The 19,084-nt window shown below is 42.2% G+C and overlaps 2 protein-coding genes across 4 annotated transcripts in view; both read left to right on the top strand.

Annotated features, from left to right (window-relative positions):
* PSMC5 (proteasome 26S subunit, ATPase 5) overlaps positions 1-19,084 on the top strand; it is a 139,223-nt gene that overhangs the window by 82,715 nt on the left and 37,424 nt on the right. The gene's annotated exons all lie outside the window — the stretch shown is intronic.
* Positions 1-19,084, top strand: part of DDX42 (DEAD-box helicase 42) — a 48,306-nt gene that overhangs the window by 4,550 nt on the left and 24,672 nt on the right. For all 3 annotated transcript variants that reach the window (XM_050764950.1, XM_050764948.1, XM_050764947.1), the window contains exons 2-3: positions 9,062-9,298; positions 14,548-14,698. In XM_050764950.1, coding sequence (XP_050620907.1) covers positions 9,078-9,298; positions 14,548-14,698 — 372 coding nt within the window. In that variant the 5' untranslated portion in view covers positions 9,062-9,077. The remainder of the gene's footprint in view (positions 1-9,061; positions 9,299-14,547; positions 14,699-19,084) is intronic.

The following is a 19,084-nucleotide window of genomic DNA, read 5'->3' as shown; positions in this document are numbered from 1 at the left end:
ACTTAAGTCTGTAATAGCTTGCCTCTTACCCTCTTGCTTGCTTTTCATAGCACTTTTGCTACCTGGAATTAAATGATTTAGTTTTTCTTTCTCCTGGGCCAGACTGTGAACTCTGAATGTGACTGTGTCTGATTCCATTACTGTATCCTTAGCACCTTAGAGCGGTTACTGGCACAAAGTAGGCACTCAGTATATTTTGACTTGGTGATCACTCTGGTAGTGCTGTGGGAGTTTGATAATAGAAAGATTTTTTTTTTTTTTTTTTTTTTTTGAGACAGGGTCTCGCTCTTATCACCCAGGCTGGAGTGCAGTGACACGATCGTGACTCACTGCAGCTTCCGTGTCCTGGGTTCAAGCAATTCTCCTGCCTCAGCCTCCTGAGTAACTGGAACTACAGGTGCGTGCCACCACGCCTGGCTGATTTTTGTATTTTTAGTAGAGACGGGATTTCACCATGTTGGCTGGGATGGTCTTGATCTCCTGACCTTGTGATCCGTCTGTCTCGGCCTCCCAATAATCAGAAAGATTTTTTTTAGGAAATAACTGCAATAGTGGAGGTGGAGATGGAAAGGCGGGTATGCATGAGGGATGTCCCTCATAGTACTGGGCACGTAACAAAATCATCAGTGGTTATTGGTCAGTATAAAACAATGGATGTTATTACTAAGAACCAACCTAAGGTTGTTCTTTTTTAAGCAAATACTCAGTGAACTTTGTTTATGGCTCTATTATGCAGCTAATTCTTTTCAAATTAGGTATTTCAAAGGGATTCTTTTTTAAATTTTTATTTTTTGGCACCCCGGCAGGAAATGAAGAAATATTTTTTAAGAGAAAAAATACAAAAATACAGTTGAATTTTCCCAAGTATGTTTTTTGTTTGTTTGTTGTTTTGTTTTGTTTTTTGAGATGCAGTCTCACTCTGTTACCCAGGCTGGAGTGCAGTGGCGCGATCTCGGCTCACTGCAACCTCCACCTCCCAGGTTCAAGCGATACTCTTGCCTCAGCTTCCCAAGTAACTGGGATTACAGGCGCCCACCACCACGCCCAGCTAATTTTTGTATTTTTAGTAGAGACAGGGTTTCATCACGTTGGTCAGGCTGGTCTCGAACTCCTGTGTGTTTGTATTTTAGAGACTGAAGCCTATACAGCCTATTGCTTCCTCATAATTTGTTTAAAATAACCTAAAAATACATGTGCTTATTTCATGGTTTTATTTTTTTTTATAGCAAAAGACATGTCAGCAGCATTGTACTTAATGTCCATTATTATTATTATCTTCCAGAGAGGGTCTGGCCCTGTTGCCCAGACTGGAGTGCAGTGGCATGATCTCCACTCACTGCAACCTCTGCCTCCTGGGTTCAGACCATCCTCCCACCTCAACCTCCCGAGTAGCTGGGACTACTGGTGCACGCCACCATACCTGGGTAATTTTTGTATTTTTTGTAGAAACTAGGTTTTGCATTGTTGTCCAGGCTGATCTCAAACTTCTAAGCTGAAGCCATCCTCCTGCCTTGGCTTCCCAAAGTGCTGGGATTGCAGTTGTGAGCCACTGTGCCCACCTCATTTTGTTCTTTTGCTACTATAACCACCATCTAGCCACAGAACACTTTTCATCTTGTAAAACTGAAATTCTGTACCCATTAAACAATACTCTGTTCTCCCCTTCTCCCAGCCCCTGGCAACCACTCTTCTACTCTGTGTGTCTGAGTTTGACTATTCTAGGTATCTCTTTTTTTTTTCTTTTTTGTTTTCTTTGTAGAGATGGGGTCTCGCTGTGTTGCCCAGGCTGATCTCAAACTGGCTTCCAGCCATCTTCCTGCTTCCCAAAGTACTGGGAATATAGGCGTAAGCCACTGCACTTGAGTCTTTTATTTTTTTAGTAACCAAATAGAAATTTGGGTGGCTATCTTTTGCTTCTTCTATCAGCTGTACTCCCACAAACTTCTGTGATTGTCAGAGTTCTGTAGCCATAACACTACATGGTTTAATAGTAGGAAAAACTGCCTGGCACAGTGGCTCACGCCTGTAATCTCAGCACTTTGGGAGGCCGAGGCTGGCAGATCACCAGAGCTCAGGAGTTTGAGACCAGCCTGACCAACATGGAGAAACCCCATCTCTACTAAAAATACAAAATTAGCCAGGCATGGTGGCACATGCCTGTAATCCCAGCTACTTGGGAGGCTGAGGCAGGAGAATCACTTGAACCCGGGAGTCGGAGGTTGCAGTGAGCCAGGATTACGCCATTGCACTCCAGCCTGGGCAACAAGAGCGAAACTCTCTCAAAAAAAAAAAAAAAAAGAATAGGAAAAACTGTTCTCAGAGACTAAGTAATGATACATTGAGGATGATCTGGCTTAGATTTAATCAGGAAGGGTGGATAGCTAGATGACAAGGTTTGTAGTAATAAAAGACGGTTTTCACAAATACTGGGATGAATTTTGGAGAGCCTGAATACATGATATTTATTCATACAGCAAAAGTTTTTGAGTACTACACAGACACCAAGGATATAGTGCTGGACAAATTGAGCAAAGTCCATGCCTTCATGGAGCTAACATTCTACTCAGGGTATATAGAAAGCACAGTTGCTTGGTCTTCCTAGAGTCAGTAATTGAGGGGAAATGGGCTGTGTGTTCTAGATGAGCTAGGGAAAGGATTGCTTTTGCATCTTGATAAGTCTGAGAGCCGTTAAGCAACTATCACCTGCCCAAGGTCTCACTGCCTGTCTGTTTGTGGCAGGAGTTGATTTGCTGCTTTTGTAATATGAACCTTTTGATTATTTGGTAGGGCTGATTTATATTCATACTTGTTCTTTTCACTCCTTCGCTCCAGTTTTGGGGGAAGAGTGAGTTACTTCTGTTAAAAGTTTTGATTGTGTCTGGTCTTCTCTGGAAATCCTATGATTTTTTTCTGTCATTTTGCATCTTCAGTTTTTCAGATTTTACTGGTTTTTCCCCTTTTGCATATAAACATACATATATTTCTTTAAAAAATAAAATTTCTGTAGTTAATGCTTCACTTTCTCCTTCCTGTCATTGATAAACAGCCTACAAAGTACTTTTGACTCCCCTTGACCTAGTCTTCATCTTCTACCACTTACTTGCCAGTCAGGTACTCCTCAGCCCTGTCCCTACTGCTCCATTGAAACTGCTTTCAGCGATGACTCTTGGTTGCATATACAACAGAAGCATTTTCGTTCTTTTTGTTTTGTTTTTTTTGAGACAGAGTCTTGCACTCTTGCCCAGGTTGGAGTGCAGTGGCACGATCTGGGCTCACTGCAAGCTCTGCCTCCTGGGTTCACGCCATTCTCCTGCCTCAGGCTCCGGAGTAGCTGGGACTACAGGCGCCCGCCTAATTTTTTGTATTTTTAGTAGAGACGAGGTTTCACCATGTTGGCCAGGCTGGTCTCAGTCTCCTGACCTCATGATCAGGACCTCGTGATCTCCTGACCTCGTGATCAGGCCCGCCTCGGCCTCCCCAAAGTGATGGGATTACAGGTGTGAGCCACTGCACTAGCACATTTTAGTTCTTAACTTACCTGACTTCTCTTTAGTTTTCTGCCTATAGAGCTTCTCTCTCCTCACCTGTGTTCCTCCTTGTCTCCCCTTCCTTCCTTCCCTCGCTTCTCTTTTTTTCCCTTCCCCCATCCCTGTTCCATCTGAAGTTTCCATGTAAGCTTCTCTTTTCCTAAATAGTGATATACATTAAGAATTGTCTTACCGGGCTGGGCGGGGTGGCTCACGCTTGTAATCCTAGCACTTTGGGATGCCGAGGCGGGCGGATCACGAGGCCAGGAGATCCAGACCATTCTGGCTGACACAGTGAAACCTCGTCTCTACTAAAAATACAAAAAATTAGCCGGGCCTGGTGGCAGACGCCTGTAGTCCCAGCTACTGGGGAGGCTGAGGCGGGAGAATGGCGTGAACCCGGGAGGCAGAGCTTGCAGTGAGCCGAGATCGCGCTACTGCGCTCCAGCCTGGGCAACAGAGCAAGACTCCATCTCTGCTAGCTTATTTACATCAGTAACTTGAAATGCAAATGGCTTACATCAAATCTGTAGCTCCACTCCAGACCCCTGTCCGCAGTTCCTGACCCTACTTGGCATCTCTGCTTAGCTCTCTCATAGATACTGAACTCACCTTCTACCTGGTTTTGCAAGCCTGCCTCTTTTAGCTTTCCATCTCCATTAGTGGCTCCACAATTCATCCAATCTTTAAAGCCAGAAACTTCTGAAGTTATTCTAAACTCTTCTTCCTTAGCTTCCACACCAATTACTGATCACACAATCCTAATGGATCTTTCCTCAGATGTCTAAATAAATAACTCAGATCCATCCTCCGTTTCTCCTTTCTCACAGGTGCTTTCTTAGTTCAGAATTTTGTTGCTTTATACCTGCATTGCTGTAACAGCCTCCTAACTACTTTCCTTGCCTCTACTATGAGTATCTCTCATTCTGTCTTTCAAAAACACTGATCTGAAAATTCCTCTTCTGTGTAAAATTAACAATTCCTTGTAGCTGGTAGAATACATTTTTGTATGGTACATCGTTAGCATAGCCTTCTAAGCTGTTCATCTTGGCCCTGCCTGTCTTTCTGAACATGTGTCCTGCAAATTTCCCAAATGTCCTACTCAACTCTAGCTGCACTGAACTATTTCCTGTTCTCTGTCATAGCATGTAACAGATCTTTCCATCTAAAATGCCCTTCTTTAATGCTTCTTTGATCTAATGCCTCTTGAGATTTCAAAATTTAACATGTCATCTCTCAGAACACTTCTATGCCTTTGCTCCCACTCATGGACCACCAGTGAATGCACTCTGTATAGTACGTCTGCTAGAACGCATGATGTTGTTTTCAGCTGCCTCAGACTACACTGTCTACTCCTTGAGAACAGGGACTGTATCTTTCATGTATGAATGCCTAGCACTTCATATACTGTGTGACCTTCTCAGCAACCTTTCAGTAAACCATTGAAAGTTTTCCGGATAGGAAATTGTGTGATTCTTAAAATCCACCTGAATGTAAAATGTCTTTACACTATCCTTTCTTTGTCTGCTTTCTTATCCTTATGGCTCATTAGCTCCTTGTTATACATTGTATACACTAGGAAAAATGAGATTAAAATTGAACCCATCATTTTTGTTGCTTGGGAACAGCTCTTGAAAAGATAGCCTTATAGATTAGTTTTAAAATGTCAGATGCTAAAATTTCCTTGCTTGTAAAGATTCTTACTAAAGTTCATCGCACCGGAATTATGTTGATTCCCTGATTGAAGGAATCCCCTTACGGGATTCCTAAAGAGAGCAGGAGATGAACTTCAAGTAAACTAGTACCTTAGTCATTCTCACTGTTAGAGAAGGAGGTCCAAAATGAGTAAAGACAGTTTCTATCTGGAGTTAAGGGTCTAAGTGGAGATTGACGTGGTGTAATTCAAGTTTAATACTAAGCAGGCTGGGCGCCGTGGCTCATGCCTGTAATCCCAGCACTTTGGGAGGCCAAGGTGGGTGGATTGATTGAGTTCAGGAGTTCAAGACCATCCTGGCTAACAACGAAACCCCATCTCTGCTAAAAATACAAAAAATTAGCTGAGCCTGGTGGCACACGCCTGTAATCCCAGCTACTCGGGAGGCTGAGATAAGAGAATCACTTGAACCACAGAGGCAGAGTTTGCAGTGAGCCAAGATTGTACCCCTACACTCCAGCCCGGGTGACAGAGTGAAACTCTGTCTCCCAAAAAACAAACCAAAAAAACACCTTAATACTAAGCAAACAACTAAGTGCTGTGTATAATAGCAGTTGAACAAAACCTATAAAGTATATGTAGACAAGGGCATAGAACAGTGTGTTTCTGATCTCTTTGACAATGTTACTATAATAAACAGCTTTTGGAATTTTTTTCCACCCTGGCTTTAAAGCTAGTGGAAATTAAAATTAAACATTTTAATTTTTCTTACTAATGGTAAACAAAATAAAAATCAAATAACTGCTGTTAAACATTGTGATAAACAGCCTATCAGCTATCTCTGTATACATAACTCATGGTTTTTACATAAATTAAATCATACTACCCACCTTGTTTTATGCCCTTATTTTACTCAATGTGTAATGGATACTTTTTCATAAATGTAAATAGTAATTAAAATGGGTCATGTCTGTTAATTTCAGCACTTTGGGAGACTGAGGTAGGAGGACTGCTTCAGGCCAGGATTTTGAGACCAGCCTAGGCAACATAGTGAGACCACAAAAAATTAAAATAAAAACCCAGGCATGGTGGCTCATGTTGTAGTCCCAGCTAGTCAGGAGGCTGAGGTGGGAGGATCCCTTGAGCCCAGGAGTTCATGGCTGCAGTGAGCTGCAATCAGACCACTGTACTGCATCCTGGGTGACAGCAAGAACTTGTTGCAAAAAAAATTTTTTTTTAAAACTCAGAATGCATTTTCCTTTGAGCAATTGCATTTTAAAACTTGTTCCTAAGGAAATAATTGAAGGTGTGCACAAAGATGTAGCTATAATGATGTGTTTTGTAACATTGTGTTATTAGTATTACACTGTGAAGTAGTGAAGAAATAGATATCTATTGACATTAAACAATATCACAGTATATCATTAGATGAAGAAATCAGTAACTAAAATAGTATGTATAGTATGGTTTCAATTTTTAATTTGCGTGTGTGTGTACACACATATGCATAGAAGTAGCAAAAAACAGAACAAAACTACGTATCTGGGAGAGGAAATTTCAGGTAATTTTAAATTTTGTTCTTTTTTGCTTTCTACTTTTCTGTAAAACTTAGGTAAATTGTGTCATTAAAAAGGGTTTTTGGGGGCCGGGTGAAGGGACTCATTCCTGTAATCCCAGCACTTGGGGAGGCTGAGGCGGGTAGATCACTTGAGGCGAGGAGTTCCAGACCAGCCTGGCCAGCATAGCGAAACCCCATCTCTACTAAAAATATAAAATATTGGCTGGACGTGGTGGTGCACACTTGTAATCCCAGCTACCCAGGAGGCTGAGGCATGAGAATCACTAGAACCCAGGAGACAGAGGTTGCAGTGAGCTGAGATCGGGCCACTGCACTCCAGCCTGGGCGACAGATCGAGACTGTCTCAAAAAACAAAAAAAAAATGTTTTTTGGGCCAGGTACAATGGCTCATGCTTGTAATCCCAGCACTTAGGGAGGCAGAGGTGAGAGGGGGTCTTGAGGCTAGGAGTTTGAGACCAGCCTGGGCAACATCACAAGACCCTGTTCCTTTAAAAAAAAAAAAAAAAAAAAAAAAAAAAAAAAAAGGTTTTTGGAGCCAAGACTAATGTAAGGTATTGTTTGTAAAATGATTTTATCAATACACAAGAAATTTCTTTGTAATTCCTAACCACAGGCTAACTGAATACTTCAGGCAACATGTCAGTGAATCATAGTTTCTTCCTGGATAGTGTTTCTATTGGGCATTTGTTCAATAAATACATGGTTGATAGTACCTTTCCTTCAGGCATGAATACATAGATACTGTCTACAAATAACTGATCTTTTAAGTTTTGATTCTTTGATTCTTCCAGATGTCATTACCAGAGGATAACCTCTAGTTTTTGGGGAGTCTTGGCTGATAGCACCTCAGTCTTTCATATAAGGATGAAGATATTCAGTCTTTTTATATCTCCAATGACCTAGCACATATCAGATTCCCCAAAATATTTTTTTATGAGTATTTTTGTCAGCTTAATAAGATGTTAATTAGCAGGAAAATCCTTTTAGAGGGGATGATATTAAATACTGCATTCCGGTTTACATTGAGTCCCCAATAAAATTAAAACAATTCCTTCAGTGTTTTAGAAAATATAATCATTTGTTGAGGCTAGCATGGTGTGTATCTGAAATACAATGTCAACGTTTGTGGTTTTGGTTTTTGTTTTTGTTTTTTTAAGAGAGAGGATTTCACTATGTTGCCCAGGCTGGAATACAGTGGCTATTCACAGGCAGGATCATAGCACACTGTAACCTTGAACTCCTGGGCTCAGGCAGTTTCCCTGCCTCAGCTTCCTGAATAGCTGGGCTGGAAATGAATCTCTTAATGAGATGGATGGGATTTTCTTTTCTTTTTTTTTGTTTTGTTTTGTTTTCTTTTCTTTCCTTTCTTAGTATAAAAAGAGACAGTCTCTTTCTGTCACCCAGGCTTGAGTGCAGTGGCGTGATCATAGCTCAGTGTATTCTGGAACTCCTGGGTTCAAGAAGTCCTCCTGCCTAAGCCTCCCAAGTAGTTGGCATTACTGGCCTGGGCCAGTCTCCTGACTACGATGTTATAGTTTTTTGTTTTTGTTTTTGTTTTTTTTTTTTGAGACGGAGTCTCGCTCTGTCGCCCAGGCTGGAGTGCAGTGGCACAATCTCGGCTCACTGCAAGCTCCACCTCCCGGGTTCACGCCATTCTCCTGCCTCAGCCTCCCGAGTAGCTGGGACTACAGGCGCCCGCCCCTGCGCCCGGCTAATTTTTTCTATTTTTAGTAGAGACGGGGTTTCACCATGGTCTCGATCTCCTGACCTCGTGATCCGCCCGCCTCGGCCTCCCAAAGTGCTGGGATTACAGGCGTGAGCCACCGCACCCGGCCGATGTTATAGTTTTAATTGAGAAGCTAAAGTTTAAAATAAAATTTTAGGTGGAGGTTGGAAGAGACATACAACTCAGTGGGGCTATACACTTTTTTTTTTTTTCCTTTTCTTTTCTTTTCTTTTTTTTTTTAAGACAGAGTCTCGCTCTGTCGCCTGTGCTGCAGTGCAGTGGAGCGATCTCAACTCACTGCAACCTCCACTTCTCGGATTCAAGTGATTCTTCTGCCTCTGCCTCCCAAGTAGCTGGGACCACAGGCGTGTGCCACCACGCCTGGCCATTTTTTGTATTTTTAGTAGAGAAGGGGTTTCACCATATTGTCCAGGCTGGTCTCCAACTCCTGACCTCATGATCTGCCTGCCTTGGCCTCCCAAAGTGCTGGGATTACAGGCGTGACCCACTGCGCCTGGCCCTTGGGGCTATACACTTTTTAAAGTTAAATTTATATTTGTGTATCTTAATAACAGGTCAGTCATTGGCACCATGAACTGGAATAAAGGTGGTCCTGGCACTAAGCGAGGATTTGGCTTTGGAGGTTTCGCCATCAGTGCTGGGAAAAAGGAGGAACCCAAACTCCCACAGCAGTCCCACAGTGCCTTTGGGGCAACCAGCTCTTCTTCTGGATTTGGAAAGTCAGCTCCACCACAGCTTCCTTCTTTCTACAAAATTGGATCTAAGCGGGCCAACTTTGATGAAGAAAATGCGTAAGTGGTAATTCCTGGTAGTGTAGCAAAGTTTGGGCTTTGAGATATTCATTCTATCAGCAGAAATTGAGGCAAAGAAACTTTGTTTCTCACATAATAATGACTTCTTAAGTTATGTGTCTTGCTGAATTCCATGGTTCCTAATAAGTTAAATTACTGGGTTTACTCATTTGTAAGGAATGTAATACCTGTGGGGTTACTTATACCTTTACTCATTCGGTGTTACGTCCTACTGGGCTGTTGCTCAATGTGGTATTAGAAGCCGTTGAAACAGGCCAGCCATGGTGGCTCACACCTGTAATCCCAGCACTCTGGGAGGACGAGATGGGTGGATCATCTGACGTCAGGAGTTCGAGAACAGCCTGGCCAATATGGTAAAACCCTGTCTCTGCTAAAAATACAAAACAGTAGCCAGGCATGGTGGTGCACGCCTGTAATCCCATCTACTGAGGAGGAGGCTGAGGCAGGAGAATCGCTTGAACCCGGGAGGCACAGGTTGCATTGAGCCAAGATGGCGCCATGGGACTCCAACCTAGGTGACAGAACAAGACTCCGTTTCCAAAAAAAAAAAGGCATTGAAACATAAATATGGCTGGAGAGTTTTATATAATTCATGTGGTTTTTGGTGGTCTCTCTCTTGTTTTTTTTTTGGAGGCAGAGTTTTGTTCTTGTCACCTAGGCTGGAGTGTAATGGTGCAATCTCGGCTCACTGTAACCTCCACCTCCCGAGTTCAAGTGATTCTCCAGCCTCAGCCTCCTGAGTAGGTGGGATTACAGGTATGCACTACCATGCCAGGCTAAGTTTTGTATTATTAGTAGAGACGGGGTTTCAGCATGTTGGCCAGACTGGTCTCTAACTCCTGACCTCCGGTGAACCACCTGCCTTGGCCTCCCAAAGTGCTGGGATTACACGCATGAGCTACTGCGCCGCATGAGCTACTGTGCCTGGTCTAGTGTTCTTTACTGCAGTCTTTTACTGACACCATATAAATTGTTTAGTAAACATAGGCAGTTGTCAGAATTGATGGAAATACAAGTTTGCTTCATCACCGTGTTAGCCACAAAGGTCTCGATCTCCTGACCTCGTGATCCACCCACCTCAGCCTCCCAAACTGCCGGGATTACAGGCATGAGCCACCGGGCCCGGGCTATATCTAAGTCTTTAAAACTATTATGTTGAAACATCTGATAGTGGTAGAAAAATCTACTCACGTTTTTCCCATAGTTCTCATAATTGGTAAATGCTTTTTACCAATTACCATTTTTAACTTGCTGATATAATAATGTGGTTAGAAAAGGCTGGGATTTGAGGGGTTGAGTTCTAATTTCTATACAAAATATCTCTCTTTGCTGAATCTGAAGAATATCTCTTGTTGCTATTATTTCCAAGCTGATTCTGACACTGCTTCACTGCTTGAGGGTTTTTTTGGTTTGTTTGTTTTTTTGAGATAGGGTCTCTGTCACCCAGGCTGGAGTGGAGTGGTGTGATCAAGGCTCACTGTAGTCTCGACCTCCCAGGCTAAAGCAGTTAAGCAGTTCTCCCACCTCAGCCTCCTGAGTCGCTGAGACCATAGGCACATGCCACCACACCCTGCTAATTTTTTATTCTTTTTTTTTTTCTTTTTTTTTTTCCTTTTTTGAGATGGAGTCTTGTTGTGTCACCCAGGCTGGAGTGCAGCGGCGCGATCTCGGCTCACTGCAACCTCCACCTCCCAGGTTCAAGTGATTCTCCTGCCTCAGCCTCCCATATAGCTGGGATTACAGCTGCCTGCCACCACACCCAGCTGATTTTTGTATTTTTAGTGTAAGCGGGGTTTCACCAGGTTGGCCAGGCTGGTCTCGAACTCCTGACCTCAGGTGATCCACCCACCTCAGCCTCCCAGAGTGCTGGAATTAAAGGCCTGAGCCACCACACCTGGCCAATTTTTTATTCTTTTGTAGAGACAGGGTCTTGCTTTATTGCCCAGTCTGGTCTGAAACTCCTGGGCTCAAGTGATCCTCCCACCTTGGCCTCCCAAAGTGCTGGGATTATAGGCACGAGCCACTGCACCCAGCAGATTTTAATTGGAAAAAAAAGCTTCTAAAAGACTGGAGTTTAATTTTTTTTTTTTTTTTTTTGAGATAGAGTTTCAGTCTTGTTGCCCAGGCTGGAGTGCAATGGCGTGATCTCAGCTCACCGCAACCTCTGCCTCCTGGGTTCAAGCGATTCTTTTTTTTTTTTTTTTTTTTTTTTTTGAGACGGAGTCTTGCTCTGTCACCCAGGCTGGAGTGCAGTGGCCGGATCTCAGCTCACTGCAAGCTCTGCCTCCCGGGTTCACGCCATTCTCCCGCCTCAGCCTCCCGAGTAGCTGGGACTACAGGCGCCTGCCACCTTTCCCGGCTAAGTTTTTGTATTTTTAGTAGAGACAGGGTTTCACTGTGTTAGCCAGGATGGTCTCGATCTCCTGACCTCGTGATCCGCCCGTCTCGGCCTCCCAGAGTGCTGGGATTACAGGCTTGAGCCACCGCGCCTGGCCGGTTCAAGCGATTCTTCTGCCTCAGCCTCCTTAGTAGCTGGAATTGCAGACATGCGCTACCATGCCTGGCTAATTTTGTATTTTTAGTAGAGACGGGGATTCTCTGTGTTGGCCAGGCTGGTTTCAAACTCTCGACCTCAGGTGATCTGCCCACCTCGGCCTCCCAAAGTGCTGGGATTACAGGTGTGAGCCACTGCATCTGGTCAAAATATTTTGAAAGTACACAGCAGTATTTTAGAAAGCTGACATGTTGTTTAGGAGTCAAATGGACAAGTAGTGTTTAACTTTTAGCAAAGTCAGAAATTACTCTAAACAGCAGTTAACCAGTTCAGACTACTTTTTCATTAGTTAAATAGAACACACTATATACAGGGGACTGAGGTGGAAAGACCACTTGAGCCTAGGAGTCTGAGGCTGCAGATAGCTGTGTTTGCATCACTGCACATCAGCCTGTATGACAGTGTGAGACTGTCTCTAAGAAAACAACCAACCAAAAACCTACTATATGAATGAATATGCATGAGTAATATGTGTATATGTGTATGCTATATATTGACGCATATATATTAAGTTGTATAGTATATAGTGTGAATATGCTATTGCTACATTAGTGTACATAACAGTTACTATATAAAGGAGTTTGCATAAACATATATACTATATATTTTAGACGAGGCACAGTGGCTCACGTCTGTAATCCCGGCACTTTGGGAGGCCGAGGTGGGTCTATCACTTGAGGTCAGAAGTTTAAGACCAGCCTGGGCAACATAGTGAAACCCCGTCTCTACTAAAAATACAAAAATTGGTCCAGGCACGGTAGCTCACGCCTGTAATCCCAGCACTTTGGAAGGCCGAGGTGGGCAGATTGCCTGAGGTCAGGAATTTGAGACCAGCCTGGCCAACATGGCGAAACCCCATCTCTACTAAAAATACAAAAATTAGCTGGGCGTGGTGGCGGTGCATATAATCCCAGCTACTTGGGAGGCCGAGGCAGGAGAATCACTGGAACCCAGGAGTCAGAGGCTGCAGTGTGAGTTGAGATCATGCCAGTGCACTCCAGCCTGGGCGACAGAGCAAGACTCCATCTCAAAAACAAAAAGACCACAAAAATTAACTGGGTGTGGTGGCGTGCACCTGTAATGCCAGCTACTTGGGAGGCTGAGGCAGGAGAATTGCTTGAACCTGAATGGCGGAGGTTGCAGTGAGTGCAGAGATCACACTGCTGCAAATGCAGCCTGGGTGATAGGGCGAGGCTGTCTCAAAAACAAAAAAGTATATTAGTCTATATTATTGTTACATATAGTCACAGTATTACATTAGTGTGTGTGTGTGTGTGTGTGTGTGTGTGTGTGTGTGTGTGTAGCATAACAGTTTAAGTTTTTAAAATAATTCCTAGGAAGACTTGAAATGCTTTAACTTTTTAAACTGCAGTTATTTATTTAAACTAATATTTGGTTATATTACTATTTGATTTTGAGATAGAGTCTAAACAATGGTTTAGTTTATAAAGAGCTGTATTGGCATCCTTTTCTGGAATGTTTGTTAAAGAGAAAGTGATACCTTATGCAGCCTTTAAAAATGTCCTTTCTGAATACTTAAGTAGTATCGTAAATTATTTTGGATTGAGCATGTATTTTCTTTTTTTTCCTTGTTTTTTGAGACAGAGTCTTGCTCTGTCGCCCAGGCTGGAGTGCCGTGGCACAATCTCAGCTCACTACAACCCCCACCTCCTGGGTTCAAGCAATTCTCCTGCCTCAGCCTCCCAAGTAGCTGGGATTACAGGCATGTGCCACCATGCCTGGCTAATTTTTTATTTTTAGTAGACACAGGGTTTCACCATGTTGGCCAGGTTGGTCTCAAACTCTTGACGTCAAGTAATCCACCTGTCTTGGCCTCCCAAAGTGCTGGGATTAGAGGGGTGAGCCACCACACCTGGCCTGAGCATTTATTTTCAATTCTGGAAGTTTTCTGTTGGTCCCCAGAAAATAGCCCAGAATTTCTGAGGTTTTTGGTCTTTAAAAGAATATCTCAAGTTTTTATTAAGGGTTATAAAGAATAAACTGAATTTCTAATGTTTCATTAAGTTTCCTTTTGGCTGTGCGCGGTGGCTCTCGCCTGTAATCTCAGCACTTTGGAGGCTGAGGCAGGCAGATCATGTAAGAGGTTCAAGACCAGCCTGGCCAACATGGTGAAACCCCTGTCTCTAGTAAAAATACAAAAATTAGCCAGGCATGGTGGCAGGTGCCTGTGATCCCAGCTACTAGGGAGGGCTAGGCAGGAGAATCACTTGAACCCAGAAGGTGGAGGGTGCAGGGAGCTGAGATTATGCCATTGCACTCCAGCATGGGTGACAAGCAAAACTCCATCTCAAAAAAAAAAAAAAAGTTTTCTTTTTTCCCGTAGCACAGCTCTTTAATATTTGTTATATTTATCTAACAATGATCAGTAAGTTTGTACTGAAAACTCTTCTGTTTTAACAGAACTAGGAGTATGATTTGACCATATACTATTGAAATGGAGAATCTCTTGTGATTACTTTTTTGTAATATTGAAATTTTGTATGTATTAAGTAGTACTTAATTAGGTCATTAGCCAAAGCCTTGGAGGTCTTTAATTTGATCTACATTAAATCTCCTAATAGTAAGATATACTATAATAAAAATTTTGTTAAATGAAAGATTTACTGACCCCAAAGTAAACATTCACTTTACCAGTTTGCATTCTGATTCTCAGCTATTTTGAAGATGAGGAAGAAGACTCTAGCAATGTTGATTTACCTTACATTCCTGCTGAAAACTCACCAACTCGCCAGCAATTCCATTCCAAGCCAGTAGATTCTGACAGTGATGATGATCCCTTGGAGGCATTCATGGCTGAAGTGGAGGCAAGTATCAGCATGTTTCATTAAAATATTTAGCAGTTAGAAATAGATCAAGCTAACTTAGTACTTCAAATCTTACTCAAAATTTGTTTTCTGGTCTTTTTTTTTGTTGTAGTTTTTGAGAATTTTGCTCCAGTAGTCGATAGTTGCATATATCTACTTCCACTTCCCCTGTACTTTTGCGATGGTTGGTGGCTAGAAATTTGAACTTAACCCATGAACATGGTAGCTCTAGACGTATATGTGTGTATGTGTTTTATTTTAATAATCTTAGCATATTTTTGAATGGAATTAACATCTCATTCAGTCTAGCATTTGTTAAGTACATATTTATGTAAGGTAATTAAACTTAAGGAACTTGCCAAAATTGTAAATTCTGTATTCTGTAGTTTTAAATGTTATTTATCAACATCCATGACCTCCCTGTAGAAATTTAACCTCATGACCACCTCCTTGAAACCCTTCTCACTAGGCTTTTGTGATTTTTGTGTTACTTTCCTTTTTCATCTTTCTGACTTTTTTCTTTTGGTTTGTTTTTGTTTTATTATTATTTACTTTTTATTGTGGAAAAATTTAAACACATACAAAGATAGAATAATAAAATGAACCTTCATGTACCTTCAACGAACTTTATTAGTTAACAACTTTTGGCCGCTTTTGTGTTATCTAATCTCTCCCACCACCGATTCTTTTCTTTTCTTTCTTTTTTCTTTTTTCTTTTTTGAGACAAAGTCTTGCTCTGATGTGGGCTGGCTAGAGTGTAGTGGTATGATCATGGCTTACTGCAGCCTCATACTCCTGACCTCAAATGGTCCTCCTGCCTCAGCCTCCTGAATTGCTGAGTTTACAGGTGTGCACCAACATACCCAGCTAATTTTTAAAGTTTTTATAGAGGTAAGGTCTTGCTTTGTTACCCAGATTGGTTTTGAACTTCTAACCTCAAGTGATCCTCTAGCCTCAGCCTCCCAAAGAGCTTGGACCATAGGCATAAGCCACTGTGCCAAATCCAATTCTGTTTTGGATTATTTAAAAATCTCAGACATATAATTTTATCCATCAGTATTTCTCTGAGAACACTCTTTTTTTTTTTTTTTTTTTTTTTTTTTTTTTTTTTTTTTTTGAGACGGAGTCTCGCTCTGTCGCCCAGGCTGGAGTGCAGTGGCTGATCTCAGCTCACTGCAAGCTCCGCCTCCCGGGTTTACGCCATTCTCCTGCCTCAGCCTCCCGAGTAGCTGGGACTACAGGCGCCCGCCACCTCGCCCGGCTAATTTTTTTTTGCATTTTTTAGTAGAGATGGGGTTTCACTGGGTTAGCCAGGATGGTCTCGATCTCCTGACCTCGTGATCCGCCCATCTCGGCCTCCCAAAGTGCTGGGATTACAGGCTTGAGCCACCGCGCCCGGCCGAGAACACTCTTAAAAATTGCAGCCACCATGTTATTGTTGCACCCAAAAAAACAAATCATTAAATATCCATCTGACTGTTATTTGTGATCCTTCTTGCCATCCTCCTCCAATTTTTCACATACAGAGGTCACTTTACAGCTCTCTATATTGATTACTGTATATAAGATTACTGTCTTCGTTCTTTATATATTCCTTGGTGACCTCATTTACTTTTAAAACTTTTCTGTGCATAATTTACGTTTTGAGTCCCATCTTTCGCTTTGATTTTGGTGCTGCTTTTCCAGAATTGTATTGGACTTTTTTACATCTGTCCCACTGGTACCTTAAACTCTATTCATCATCTTTTCCTCCTCAACAAGTCATTCTCTTATTTCTATGAATGACATTAATGGTCACATAGTCACCTTAGCTTAAAACTGGCTTTAATTTCTTCCTTCACCACTGCCTCTTCATTTTTTTAGTAGATTATCAGGAATGCTTATTATTTAATTTAATCCTCAAAATAATCGTGGGAAATAGGCAGAAAAATGTATATATAAATAAAAATTTTTAACTGATAATAAAACTGAGCCCTAAGTTAATTCAAATCATTTGCCCCAAATCATATTGGTACTTAATGTGGCAGACCTGGAACTCAAATCTATTTTCTCTTGCTTAGTAGTCCTGAAGGTCTAGCTCTTTCGCATACATCATGCTGCCTTTCCTCTTCTCATTTGCCAAAATCTGTCAATCTTTATAATAGCTCTTGCATCTGTTCTTTCCTTTCTGTTGCCACTGTAGCCATCCTACTTTACATCCTTGTAAATTTTCTCCCTGCTTTAGTCTTTCTGCTGTCTTATTAGGTAGTAACAGCTGCAGGTTAATTAGACCAAAATATGTTTCTTTTCATAGTATTCTCCTTACTTAAAAACTGTCACTTTAGATGACTGGACATGGTGGCTCATACCTATAACCCCAGCATTTCGGGAGTCCCTTGAGTTCAGGAGTTCAAAACCAGCCTAGGCAGCATAGCAAGTGCCTGTCTCTACAAAAAATAAAATTCAGCCAGGTTTGGTGGCATGCTGCTGTAGTCCCAGCTGTTTGGGAGGCTGAGGTTGTAGTGAGCCATGATCTTGCCACTACTCAGCCTGGATGACAAGGTGAGACCCTTTCTCAAGAACAAAATGAAACCAAAAACTATCACTTTAGACTATGTGCCATAGCTCACACCTGTAACCCTCGGCATTTTGCGGGGCCAAGGTGGGAAAATCGCTTGAGGTTGGGCAGCATAGTGAGACCCTGTCTGTAAAAAAAGGAAAGAAAAAAAAATTGGCCGGGCATGGTGGCTCACGTTTGTAATCCCAGCACTTTGGGAGGCCAAGGTGAGTGGATCAGGATTTTGAGACCAGCCTGGCCAACATGGTGAAACCCCATCTCTACTAAAAATACCAAAAAAATTAGCTAGGCATGGTGGTGCACACCTGTAATCCCTGCTACTCGGGAGGCTGAGGCAGGAGAATCACTTGAACCTGGGAGGCAGAGGTTATAGTGAGCTGAGATGGCGCCATTGCACTCCAGCCTGGCAACAGAGTGAGACTCCATCTCAAAAAAAAAAAAAGAAAAGAAAAGAAAAATTGTCACTTAATTGGTTATGAAATAAAATCCTTTCAGATTCCTTAGTTACTTGTCCTCAGCCAGAATACACCTCTCCTCCAAGGAAGCAGGGAAAGAAAGAATCCAAGATTATTGCGTTTTTGTTTGGCCTAGACATTGCTTTTTTAAAATGTGAGCCAACATTTTTAGTATCGGGATTTTGTCTAATAGTTCAGGCTGTTGAACAATGGACGATCTGGCAGTATACTAAGCCTGTGTTTTTGTGTGGCAGAAAGAGGCTATTGCTGAGCAAATGGCTGCCTACATTAGACAAGTCATGCTTTTCCTTGCTCACCATAGTTACATCAATCCCTGTTTTCTTCTTAACGTTGAGGCCACTGTTTATAGAACCATTTGTCATTTCTCTTGCACTGTAATTTTTCTTTTCTTTTGAGACAGCATCTCTTGCCCAAGCCAGAGTGCAGTGGCACCATCACAGTTCACCGTAACCTCAAATTCCTAGACTCAAGCAATCCTCCTGCTTCAGCCTCCTAAATAGCTGGAACTACAGGTGCATGCCACCACACTCGGCTAATTTTTAGAAAATGTTTTTTCCTGGGCTGGTCTCAAACTCCAAGCCTCAGGCAATCCTTCAACCTTGGCCTCTCAAAGTGCTGGAATTGTAGGTGTGGGTCTGTGCCCAGCCTCTGTATTGTAATTTTTCTTAGGGTGGAGAATTATGTTTCCGAACTTAGTTCTCTATCAGATATCAGAAAACAAAAGACTCAGGGTAATATAAGAAAAATTAGAGTACATTTCTGTAGAAGAATATGGCTACTTATTTATTTCCAGTTTGGTCTTTGAATTTCCCATCTGATTTACAACAACTTAAGTTACTTACTGAAGAATATACACCTAATAGGTGGCAGAGCCAAAGTTCACCTCCAAACACCATATTCGTTATGCAGTATCATTCTGTATCTGAGTTCTTACAGTGTTGTATATTTCTGCCACTTACCAAACTATATAGGATACTTACCAAACACCCAGACTATTCAGGGCGTATATGTGTCTTGCAGCATAGTAGGTATTTAGTTAATATGTTAAGTGAATTGAGGTCAGTAGATCGAGACCATCCTGGCTAACAAGGTGAAACCCCATCTCTACTAAAAATAAAAAAAATTAGCCGGGTGTGGTGGCATGCGCCTGTAGTCCCAGCTACTCGGGAGGGCGAGACAGGAGGATCGCTTGAACCCAGGAGGTGGAGGTTGCAGTGAGCTGAGATCACGCCACTGCACTCCAGCTTGGGCGACAGAGTGAGACTCAATCTCAAAAAAAAACCAACAAAAAACTGTTAAGTGATTTACCCTAGGAGTAAAGGCAGTAAATGAATTGTCATCTTTGAGATGTGT

The sequence above is a fragment of the Macaca thibetana genome, chromosome 16 (assembly GCF_024542745.1).
Source record: "Macaca thibetana thibetana isolate TM-01 chromosome 16, ASM2454274v1, whole genome shotgun sequence".
Lineage (NCBI taxonomy): Eukaryota > Metazoa > Chordata > Mammalia > Primates > Cercopithecidae > Macaca > Macaca thibetana.
The sequence above is the reverse complement of the archived record's forward strand: the minus strand, read 5'-3'. Positions and strand labels throughout refer to the sequence as shown.